Source organism: Balaenoptera acutorostrata, chromosome 19 (genome assembly GCF_949987535.1).
Source record: "Balaenoptera acutorostrata chromosome 19, mBalAcu1.1, whole genome shotgun sequence".
Classification (NCBI taxonomy): Eukaryota; Metazoa; Chordata; class Mammalia; order Artiodactyla; family Balaenopteridae; genus Balaenoptera; species Balaenoptera acutorostrata.
Genome location: NC_080082.1, coordinates 62,263,303 through 62,275,894, shown reverse-complemented (window position 1 = coordinate 62,275,894; position 12,592 = coordinate 62,263,303). Strand labels below are relative to the sequence as shown.

At 40.5% G+C, this 12,592-nt stretch overlaps 1 protein-coding gene across 2 annotated transcripts in view; it reads left to right on the top strand.

Moving 5' to 3' along the window:
- Positions 1-12,592, top strand: part of LOC114235400 (zinc finger protein 665-like) — a 427,904-nt gene that overhangs the window by 18,121 nt on the left and 397,191 nt on the right. The window contains exon 4 of one of the 2 annotated variants that reach the window (XM_057533491.1): positions 4,765-7,530. The exons of the other annotated variant lie outside the window; for it this stretch is intronic. Coding sequence (XP_057389474.1) covers positions 4,765-6,674 — 1,910 coding nt within the window. The 3' untranslated portion in view covers positions 6,675-7,530. Of the gene's footprint in view, positions 1-4,764; positions 7,531-12,592 lie in introns of those variants that run through there. 2 annotated transcript variants of the gene reach the window in all.

Genomic DNA, 12,592 nt, shown 5'->3' with positions numbered 1-12,592 from the left:
GTCATTTAGCTTGCTGATGTGAGCGTGTACTGAGGCTCAAGGTCTAGTGGAAAAAGTCGACTTGTCCGTCATCTTGGATCCATTTGGTTCTAATCAGTTTATGTCATGTCCTCGGGCTGTGTCATTCTTTCAAAGGTTGTGCCCTGCCTCCTTCCCTCCTGTTTCAGTAGTTCTTTTTTTGTTTTTTAAAATATTTTGAGGAACCCTCCATACTCCTGTCTGTGGTGGCTGCACCAATTTACATTCCCACCAGCATTGCACTGGGTTCCCTTTTCTCCATATGCTCACCTCCCCTTATTATCTCTTGACCTTTTTTTTTTTTTTAATTTATTTATTTATTTTTGGCTGCGTTGGGTTCTCATTTCTGTGCGAGGGCTTTCTCCAGTTGCGGCGAGCGGGGGCCACTCTTCATCGCGGTGCGCGGGCCTCTCACCATCGCGGCCTCTCCCGTTGCAGAGCACAGGCTCCAGACGCGCAGGCTCAGTAGTTGTGGCTCACGGGCTTAGTTGCTCCGCGGCATGTGGGATCCTCCCAGACAGGGCTCGAACCCCTGTCCCCTGCATTGGCAGGCAGACTCTCAACCACTGCGCCACCAGGGAAGCCCTCTCTTGACCTTTTGATGATAGTCATTCTAGCAGGTGTGAGGTGATAGCTCACTGTGATTTTGATTTGCATTTCCTCCTAAGGAAGGAGCTGGAATTTGGGAAGCTTCCTCCCAGTTGTGGTTGTGGTTTTCTGTAGTTTTTATTCTCTATTTCATTTATCTCTAATCTACTTTTTTCTACTTCTGCTAGCTTTGGTCTTTTTTGTTCTTCTATGTATATATATTCCACCTATAAGTAAGATCATTCAGTATTAGTTTTTACGTGTGACTTATTTTACTGAGCATATACTCTCAACGTCCATCCATGTTGGTACAAATAGCAGAATTTCCTTCTTTTCTGTGGCTAAATAGTATTGCATTGTGTATGTCTACTAGATTTTTTTTTATCCATCCATCTCTTGGACACTTAGGTTGTTTCTACATGTTGGCTATAGTGAATACTGCTGTAATGAATGTGGGAGTGCAGGTATCTTTTTAAGACAGTGATTTTATTTTGTTCGATATATACCCAGCAGTGGAATTGCTGCATTATATGATAGCAGGGTGTTTTTTTTTAATATTTTGAGGAAATTATATACCGTTTTCCATAGTGGCTGCAACAGTTTACATTCTTCCCAGCAGTGATCCCTTTTTTTCCACATTCTGCTCAACACTTGTTATCTCTTGTCTTTTTGATGATAACCCATCTAAGGGGTGTGAGGTGATATCTCACCGTGGTTTTGATCTGCATTTCCTCCTGAGGGCAGATCTGGGTATTAGGAGGCTTTCTCCTGTTCAGTCTCACAGCAGTGTGCTGGGGAGTGAGTGAGTCAAAGGCAAGCAAATCGTCATGATCTTTCTGACACTTTTTGGCTCAGTGTTTTGGGGGTAGTCATTTGTTTGAGTGCTGCAGCTTTATTACTGGTTTCCAGAGTTTTCCCAAAGGATTTTCCCCCCTTTGGTTGTATATTGTTGTTAACTGGGTGTCTCCATGGGGTAATCATTGCCTTGAGTTTATTGGTCTTACCATCTTGCTGACATCACTCCTCATGCCTTTTATATGGCAGAGATTGTGTTAAGAGATCCAGGATATGAGTTCAAGTAGAGACCCCAGGAAAAGGGACACTATTATTTTTAATATCAAACAAAGAGTCTTAGATTTTTTTTTTAAAGATTTTATATAATTAGTGTTTTATTTAGTAAAATTCTTTTTTTGTTTGTTTTTTTTTTAAAACTAACATTATCACATCTTAAAATTCTCAGACCTTTGCAAACACCTCCTGCTATCTTGGTATCTCCAAACAAACTCTCTGCCCACCCAGCCAGGAGATCATCATTTTGAAATCAAGATCCCCCTATTTTGCTGTACCATTGATAACATTTTATTGTACCTGCATGTGTGTGTACAGAGTAAACACATCCATCTACTCTTGATGGCCATTTCCTGATTTTTCTCCCATTCTTGCACATATCCTGGAATATCGTTGTGTGTTGAATACATGCCTGGAAATGGAACACATGAGATACTCAGTTTAAAAAATTTCACAGCACATATTGATGTAGGTGTAAACATGCTTTCTCCCTACAACATCACACTCTCTGCATTTTAAAATCTCTTCCATTTTTGCCCCATAGTCTGTATATAATTCCATTAGTTAAAAATGGGACAGCATTGTGCTCCTTGCCAGGTCTTCTTTTCTTCTGAGGTCAGTATTTTAGTCACCCTCGTACAGTTGTATACCCACAGATATGCAAACACAAGCTGTGCACCCACATGTTTGTTACTCCCTGCCCTCCACTCTTGCCCTTCCTCATACCTGACCTTTCTTCACCAGGTGTCTTGATTTGGATGGAATACACTGTTATTTCCTAGAATTATTAAGTTTTTACTCTGGAACTCCCCAATTTCCACAACACTCCTTTACCCACCCACCCTACCCCTGCACTACTCACACTGTAAAAAATGACCCCTATTTATCCACTGAACAACTTTCTCCAGACAGGACCTAAATCAGAATGTACAGGGCTGGTGACTCAAAAGCCAATTCCAGGAGGAGTGGCTGAGTCACACTATTATAGTGACACAGCTGAGTTCTTATATCTCCCTTGAAGTATTTCTTTCTAAGCTCCTGGTATTCGTTGTAATATTTTGTAATATATACTGCCTGAGTGGCCAGTCATGCTTAAGAACATGTCTGATTCCGTAGGTACAGGTTCAAATCTTGCTTCTCTCACTTTCTGTGTAAATTTGTGTTATGTACATAAACCGTGTGAATCAGCTGTCCTTATTTTAAAAATAGTGGTGATTTACCTCAAGCCTTAAAACAAATTAGTGTTTTTTTGTGTTTTGGTTTTTTTTATTAGGTTGTGTGGGGTCTTAGTTGCGGCAGGTGGGCTCCTTAGTTGCAGCTCGCCAGCTCCTTAGTTGTGGCATGTGAGCTCTTAGTTGCAGCATGCATGTGGGATCTAGTTCCCTGACCAGGGATCGAACCCGGGCCCCCTGCACTGGGAGCGCGAAGTCTTATTCACTGCGCCACCAGGGAAGTCCCCAAATTAATGTTTTTAAATGGCTTAGAATATTGTATGTTTTACAGTAAAGACTCAAAAAGTTACTTTTCTATAATAAGATATGTCAACTTTCTGTCATATTTATTATGAGATATCCCTTTGTCTGCAATGCACCTTGTATGTTTTTATTTTTCAGTATATTCTCAACAATGTTGTCTCTGACCTTAATTAGTAAATTTTCAAAGCACATTACTCTGTATCACAAATAATTTGGTGCCAGTGAACAGGATAATTAAAGGGCACTGCATAGAGAGGGAATTCCTCTATTAATTGACTGATATAACTGCAGTCATGAAATCATAACTGTGACTTCTGACTTCTTTCTCCAGCTCTTCTTTTAATGTTATGTATTTTCCTGACATGATATTGCATAAGTCAGTGATTTCAACATAACTCTCAGTTCTTATATTGTGTGCTCCTTCTAGAATATAAGTCCTTTCTTTATTCTAAAGGGGGAATGTTAAGAGTTCCACAGAGTAAAATTTTCTATAATATGGTGACTTATTATTTATGCTGGCTTTATCATGATTTACTAGAATATTTATCAATTTATATTGTGATTTATAGATGATGTTTTTTCAGCATGTTATTATGCAATATATCTGACACACACCACTTATTAATGCTGTAAAATGCCTATTCTCAATGGGTACATTTGGATTTATAATGTGTATTAAGATAAATATTTTGGGGCTTCCCTGGTGGCGCAGTGGTTGAGAATCTGCCTGCTAATGCAGGGGACACGGGTTCGAGCCCTGGTCTGGGAAGATCCCACATGCCACGGAGCAGCTGGGCCCGTGAGCCACAATTGCTGAGCCTGCGCGTCTGGAGCCTGTGCCCCGCGACGGGAGGGGCCGCGATAGAGAAAGGCCCGCGCACCGCGATGAAGAGCGGTCCCCGCACCGCGATGAAGAGTGGCCCCCGCTTGCCGCAACTGGAGAAAGCCCTCGCACGAACCGAAGACCCAACACAGCCAAAAATAAATAAATAAATAAATAAATAAATAAGAAAATCCTTAAAAAAAAAAGAAGAGAGAGAACTTTAAAAAAAAAAAAAAAAGATAAATATTTTGTTTTCTTATAAATTGTTTTATTGATTTATTTTCTCAATGCTACAATGGTTTTGTGATTCTAAACTGCGAGTTATTTAGATTATTCATTAGATAAGCTTGTTTTGGATTATTTACCATTACAGTACATTGTCCTTTAGTACTTATTTATGTACAATAATTATGCATAAAATATATATTATGGTTTTTTTCTCCTCAGTTATGAGACAGCAGTATGTTTACTGCCAACAGGTATGTGATCTTTGTGGTCATGGTGGAAAATACCCTTTCTTTGAGAGCTAAGTTTGCACAATGTGAGTGTTTTTGTCGTAGGGTGTTTGACTAGGCTACCCTAAAATTAATTTGAATTACATGTGATTATTCTTTCATTAATAAAGGATCCTATTTCTTTAGTGTGTCAAAAAATTTGAAGATCATGGTTGGGAAGTTTTATAACTCTATTCAGGATAAGTATTACCTTTGGTGTCATATCACGTTTTCAACATGAAATGTTTATTTACGATCTGTAATTAATAGGATACCTATGTTTCTTTGTATCTTGTAGCTGTCTCTCATATACATGTGATCAAGAAATTAAAACCAAAAGCGAACAGTGACACAGGAGAAATATTCCAAACAGTGATGTTGGGAAGACATGAAAGCCATGAAATCAGAGATTTTTACTTCAGGGAGAGCCAGGAAAACATGCATGTGTTTGAATGTCAGTGGAGAGATGATGAAAGAAATTACAAAGGAATGCCTATAACCCATAGTGAAAATCTCACTGACAGAAAAAATCAACATGGTGGAAGGGATACTGGAAACAAACTTATTGAAAATAGGCTTACATTAAGCTTTCAGGATGATCTGCATATATTTAAAAGTGAAGAGAAATTTGATGAATTTAATCAGGCTGACAAGAGTATCAACAGTAGTACCTCATTTTTACCACTTCAGACAATTTCTTCTATTGTCCAAACCAACATTCCTAATACATATAAGAATGACTTTATGCATCCTTCAATACTGACACAAGACCAGAAAGCATACAAGAAAAAATCTTACAAATGTAATGAGTGTGGCAAAACCTTTCCTTATGGCTCAAACCTCAGTAGACATCAGTTAAGCCATACAGGAGAGAAACCATATAATTGTGATGTATGTGGTAAGGTGTTTAGTCGAAATTCACACCTTGCATGTCATCGGAGAATTCATACTGGAGAGAGACCTTACAAATGTAAAGAGTGTGGCAAAGCCTTTAATCAGCGCTCAAACCTCAGTCGACATCAGGTCATCCATACAAGAGAGAAGGCATATGAATGTGATGTGTGTGGCAAGGTCTTCAGTCGAAAATCAGTCCTTGGAAGTCATCAGACGGTGCATTTTGGAGAGAAATCTTACACATGTAATGAGTGTGGCAAAGCCTTTAGGAAGCGTTCAAGCCTTACTCAGCATAAGAGGATCCATACTGGAGAGAAGCCTTACCTATGTGTTGAGTGTGGAAAGGCCTTTAGGAAGCATTCAAATCTTACGCAGCATAAGATAATCCATACTGGAGAGAAACCTTACAGATGTAATGAGTGTGGCAAAGCCTTCAGTGTGCACTCAGCCCTAAGGAACCATCGGATAATCCACACAGGAGAGAAGCCATACAAATGTGATGTGTGTGGCAAGGGTTTTAGTCGAAATTCAGTCCTTGCAAGTCATCAGAGGCTGCATACTGGGGAGAAACCTTACAAGTGTCATGAGTGTGGGAAGTCATTTATTCAACGTTCACTCCTTTGGATTCATGAGAAAATTCATACTGGCGAGAAACCTTACAAATGTAATGAGTGTGGCAAAGCCTTTCCCGTGCGGTCAATCCTTACCCAACACATGAGAATCCATACTGGAGAGAAACCTTATGTATGTGTTGAGTGTGGCAAAGCCTTTACAAAACATTCAAATCTTACTCAACATAAGACAATCCATACTGGAGAGAAACCGTACAAATGTGATGAGTGTGGCAAAGCTTTTACCCAAATTTCAAGTCTTAGTAGGCATCAGAGAAGGCATGCTGGAAAGAAACCAAATAAATGTAGTGTGTGTGTCAAGGCTTTGATGCACCCTTCACAGCTTTGGGGTTATGAGAGAACTCACACTGGAGAACACAAGTGCAATTCATGTGGCAAGGCTTTTACCCAGCACTCAAGCCTTGAGGCACATCAGAGGATTCACAGAGGAGAAAGACCTTACAAATGTCATGAATGCCATAAGGCTTTTAGCCAGAATTCACAACTTTGGCGTCACAAGAGAACTCATATTGGAGAGAAATCTCATAAATGTAATGAGTGCGGCAAAGCCTTTACAGATAGTTCACATCTTAATCGACATAAGATAATTCATACTGGTGAGAAACCTTACAAATGTCATGAGTGTGGCAGAGCTTTTACCCAATTTACAAACCTTGCTAGGCATCAGAAAATACATAACTGAAAAGAAACATTATAAAGCTGATACATGTGGCAGTGCTTTTATTAAAAGCTGAAGCTTTGGGGATCATTGGAGAATTCATAGTAGAAAGAATATAATACAAATATAAGGATTGAGATAAAACTTATGCAGGTGGTCAAGCCTTAAAATCAGAGACTCCATCAAGGAGAGAAATCATATAAAACTTAACTATGTGGCAAAGCTTGTAACCAGGCTTGTGGAACATAACAGAATTCTTTTTTTTTTTTTTTTTCATAACAGAATTCTTACTAGAGAAGAAACCTTCCAAATGTAATGACAGTGATCAGCTTTGTCAGAAATGTGTACCTTTGTGGTCATGAATGAATTCACATAAGATAGAAACTGTACAAGTGTGTCAAGGCCTTTAAGCAGTGACCTCAGGATACACCACAAAGAATTCATACCGGACAGAAACATTACAAATGTAACAAAGGTGATAAAGTGTTCAACCACTGCTGTCAATCGACTTACACATAAGAAAATTTATACTGGGGAACTAAATCTGCCAATGGAGAAAGGACGTCTGTGGGAAAGTTTAATTATCTTCAGTTTGTGACATTTTTTTATTCAGTTATTTGAGGTTTCTTGAAAAGGCTACATTACTGTTGATGACCCGCAACCTGAAGTTAGAAACCTGTTGATGTTGTAGTTTCATTACATGCTTTTCATTTGTCACCATGATGGTCTCAGGGAAGGGATCAGTAAAATGAAAGGACCTACTTCTTGGGAATTCCCTGGCAGTCCAGTGGTTAGGACTGCACACACTCTCACTGCCAAGGACCCAGGTTCAGTCCCTGGTCAGGGAACTAAGATCCCACAAGCTGCGCTGCACCGCCAAAAAAAAAAAAAAAAAAAGGACCTACTTTAGGTGGGGTTTATTCATATCCATGTAACCTAGAAAAAGTAAGACACAGTTTTAAGATACAATGTGATATAAATTTGAGAGCCTGGGGAGTGACAGTATAGATGAACACTAATAATACATTATTTGGCTGTTTGGGTTGAATGGCATCTATAACAATCCATGTTAGACTCAAACAACTTACAATTTTGAAAATGTATATTCATAATTTGCATTTAGCTATTCACTCCATGCTGTATCCTAGATTATTTCTGTGGCTATAATAAAAATACAGTGAAATTTCAGATTCTCACACCCTAATACCTGCCTCCCCATTCATGGATATACATGATATGATTATAGTTTTGCCTGCCTTTTTGTGTGTGGAGGCCAAAATTAGACCCGTGGATTACACCTTTACGTGAAGTGAAAATAGAAATATAGTACGGATACGAAAAATAGAAGAAATTTCAGAAGTAAAGATAAATATAGCAGCCTATTTTTTGTAATTGGAGCACTCAGGGAAATAATTTGAAAGGATTGGTGTTCATGAGTTTCCTTTTAAGAATGAACATACACAATGAGAATTTTTTGGATAGCTCATATATTCACCCTGTAACACATGTTTCGTTAGTTTGAACTTGTGCTAACTCTGCTGGAACAGGACAGAGCCCCACTCAAGTTTTGGATGTCAGGACTAATGATTCCATACACTAAAGTGTTTGCATATGAATGTTTGTTACATAATGAGTCTTTCTGGGGAGAGCAGGGTAGACTTCCCAAGTTGTTCCAAAAATGGCTACAGAGAGCAGAGAACGCTGATGGGCTTGTGTTATGGTGGATACAGGACCAGGCTGGGGTGATGGTACTTTATTGTGGTGTGAACCTACAACTGCTGCCAAGGTTGGGAGCACTCGGGCTTTATCTAATCAGCCTGTCCTGCCCAGTTGGGCAGAATCGGAAGAGGTTTTAGTGAGGCTTAAAGGTGTCAGTAGTCAGACATCAAAAATGGAAACAGACTCTTTTGTATAAAACTGAACGTTTACACTTGAAACTCCTGAATTCTTGGTTGGGAAAAGACCACAGTTTTCATAATGTGATAACGTACTTGCTACATTCCTTCTCCTGATGCACACGTAGATCCCATTGCACAATGTGATTATTGAAAATGGTTGTGAAATCCTATTTACATAAATTGCCTAAGATATTTTCATACTTGTTTCATGAAAATTAATATGTGGAAGTGTGTATGAGACAGTACATAATGATTCAATAATTTTTCATAATAGCCATTTTTGAAAGGCTATAAAAATCTATTTGAAGTTACAGTAATAAGCAATATGTTTGATAGTTTCTATACCATAGTAACTTTCCATTTTGTTAGTCATATTTATCGTCTTTTTAAAATACTGTTTAGCCCAATTTGTATGTTTAATTTGTATTTCCTTTTTATTGATTCAGTGAAAAATCTGGAGGATGCATAAATCAAGTTATTTTCAGTTTTGTGTGGTATGAAAATGTACATAGAGCAATGACAGGTTCAAAGCATGTGCTATATAAACACAAAGAACGAGGCCTCTCACGTTTTTAATTTAGGTTGAGAGAATTGAAATGATACAGGATAATGAACTAAAGTCTCAGAATGTGGAAGCAGGAGACTTGTTGCTAATGTGCAGGTGCATCACTGGAATGTTTGGAAACTTGATATGTTAATTTTACCTTACAGTGTATCTTTCCAGTTCCTCCCCATGTTGCCGTTATTCCTGTCATCATCGTCTTTTCCTTCCATTAGTACAATGGAAACTGGAACTCATATCCCCAACACCTTGTAGGCCGTGGGTAGTATAATAGAGCAGATCTCTTTTCTGAGTTTGATACGGAGATATTAGATTGTTTGTTTTGTTGAGATATAATTTGCATACGATAGAATTCACACTTTTTAAATGCACAGTATGGTAGGACTTGTATATTTACAATGTCCAACCACAGTATTTTCATCATTCATCACTCCCCTTTAAAAAAAACAAAAACAAACCTGCACACTTTAGCAGTTATTCGATATTCCATCCCCAGCCACAAGGAAACATTAAGTTATCTTCTGTCTGCATGAATGTGGCTCTTTGGGGCATTTCATATAAATTAAGTCATATAACGTGGCCTTGTTTCTCTCTTCTTTCAGTTAGTTTACTGTCTACAAGGGTCATCCATATTGTAACATTTATCAGTGCCTCATAACTTTTTATTGCTGAGTAGTAATATCCACAGTTTGATTACCCAGTCATCACTCGTTGGAGAGATTCTTTACACATTTTGGCTATTAAGAAAAATGCTTCTATGGACACCTTTTACAAGAAGTCTTTGTGGATATGTGTTTTCCCTTCTCTCAGGTATATTTGTGTAAGAGGAAGTTCTGATTGTGATATTGTGATTTATGACATATAGGTTTGGTCATTCAGATGAGTAATGCATTACTTCCACTCACACCCTATTTGGTGAAAGTGTTCTCAAGGCCTTGCCTAGCTGCACAGTGGCTGAGAAATAAAGGGAACACATAGCTCTTGATGTGGAGCTATTAAAAGAGCGAAGAAAGTCATTATGTTGGTGTAATTACCATGCAACTGTATATGGAAATTAAAATGAATAAAAGTGAAAAATATAATTGAGAAGTATAATGTAAGAATTATTTCATGTCTTTCAGAACAAACATAACTTTAAAGTAACATTTTAAGTTCACCCTCAATTGAGTATGTTTGCCATTTCCAGGGAAATCCTGTTGACATCTCTGCTGCTTCGTGGGAAATATTTATTGTAGCTTTCCCAATTCTGAACATCACTGAGTTATAACAGTTATATTTCCACTAAGTTATAGTCCAATATTAAAATACATTTAGGGGGCTTCCCTGGTGGCGCAGTGGTTGAGAATCTGCCTGCTAATGCAGGGGACACGGGTTCGAGCCCTGGTCTGGGAAGATCCCACATGCCACGGAGCAGCTGGGCCCGTGAGCCACAATTGCTGAGCCTGCGCGTCTGGAGCCTGTGCCCCGCAACGGGAGGGGCCGCGATGGAGAAAGGCCCGCGCACCGCGATGAAGAGTGGCCCCCGCTTGCCGCAACTGGAGAAAGCCCTCGCACGAACCGAAGACCCAATACAGACAAAAATAAATAAATTAATTAAGTAAAAAGAAAATCCTTAAAAAAAAAAAAAAAAAAATACATTTAGGGCTTCCCTGGTGGCGCAGTGGTTGGGAGTCTGCCTGCTAATGCAGGGGACACGGGTTCGGGCCCTGGTCTGGGAGGATCCCACATGCCGCGGAGCAACTGGGCCCGTGAGCCACAACTACTGAGCCTGCGTGTCTGGAGCCTGTGCTCCGCACCAAGAGAGGCCACGATGGTGAGAGGCCCGCGCACGGCGATGAAGAGTGGCCCCCGTTTGCCACAACTAGAGGAAGCCCTCGCACAGAAACGAAGACGCAACACAGCCAAATAAATAAATAATAATTTTAAAAAAAAATACATTTAGAGGTGACATTAGACTATTTCCCAAGTACAAGCCTTTTTGTATGTCTCTGTCAGGGAGGATGGCATGGATGAATAACATCTCAAAATGGATTTTTTTATTTCCTACCCTGATACTAGAATCAGAATATCTGTATTAAAACTTGAAGAATTATTATTTTTTAAATTTATTTTATTTTTAAATTTATTGTCGGCTGCGTTGGGTCGTCTTTGTTGTGCGCGGGCTTTCTCTAGTTGTGCTGAGCAGGGTCTACATTGTGGTGCACGGGCTTCTCATTGCGGTGGCTTCTCGTTGCAGAGCACGGGCTCTAGGCGCTCGGGCTTCAGTAGTTGTGGCTCGCGGGCTCTAGAGCGCAGACTCAGTAGCTGTGGCGCACGGGCTTAGTTGCTCCGCGGCATGTGGGATCTTCCCGGACAAGGGCTCGAACCTGTGTCCCCTGCATTGGCAGGCAGGTTCTTAACCACTGTGCCATCAGGGAAGTCCCTGAAGAATTAGTTTGTTTAGATTGAGATGAAGCTGAAAGGAAATAAATCTGTAATTTAGACAACACTAAGTCCTCTAATAACTTTTGCCTCATTTGGAACGCCTCATAAACTGGCCATGAGTTGCATGGAATATTATACTCTCAGGCTTTAGAACAAAGTCAGTTGATATATCTCTAATAACTAAGTCCTCTAATAACTAAAAAGGTTTTGGCGTGTGTGTGTGTGTGTGTGTGTGTGTGTGTGTTGGTCTTTGTGTGTAAGATAGGCAACACCACCATTTGTGTATGCTGATGAAAATAAACCCCTAAAAGTGAAATACATGGGCTTCCCTGGTGGCGCAGTGGTTAAGAATCCGCCTGCCAATGCAGGGGACACAGGTTCGAGCCCTGGTCCGGGAAGATCCCACATGCCGCGGAGCAACTAAGCCCGTGCGCCACAACTACTGAGCCTGTGCTCTAGAGCCCGCGAGCCACAACTACTGAAGCCCATGTGCCACAACTACTGAAGCCCGCGCGCCTAGAGCCTGTGCTCTGCAACAAGAGAAACCACCGCAGTGAGAAGCCCGCGCCCCGCAACGAAGAGTAGCCCCTGCTCACTGCAACTAGAGAAAACCCGCGTGCAGCAGCGAAGACCCATTGCAGCCAAAAATTAAATGAATAAATAAATAAATTTTTTAAAAAGTCAAATACATGATGCAGTGGAGGAAGGATGCCACGCCGTCCTGACACAGAGTGAAGATGGCAACAAGGGCACAATCGCAGGGTCAGCCGCAGCCAGGAGCAGGGACAGACTTCACAGTCGGTACTGAGGAGAGAACACAGGCCCTGAGGCAGATGGGTGAGCCAGTTAGAGGAGGTCTCTCCCCTTCGCTCCAGGGGCTCCATGAAGAAGAAACAGGGTCTCTGAGAGGAAAGATGGGAGAGGATGAACTGGACTGATGAGGGCCTGTAAAGGAAAGGTAGGGAGCAGACACAGGGGATGTGAGGGAACAGAGCCGGGAACCTGAAGTGAGACCAGGCAGTCTGGGGGTGTGCTTTTCTCCAGCGGTGATGAGCCCC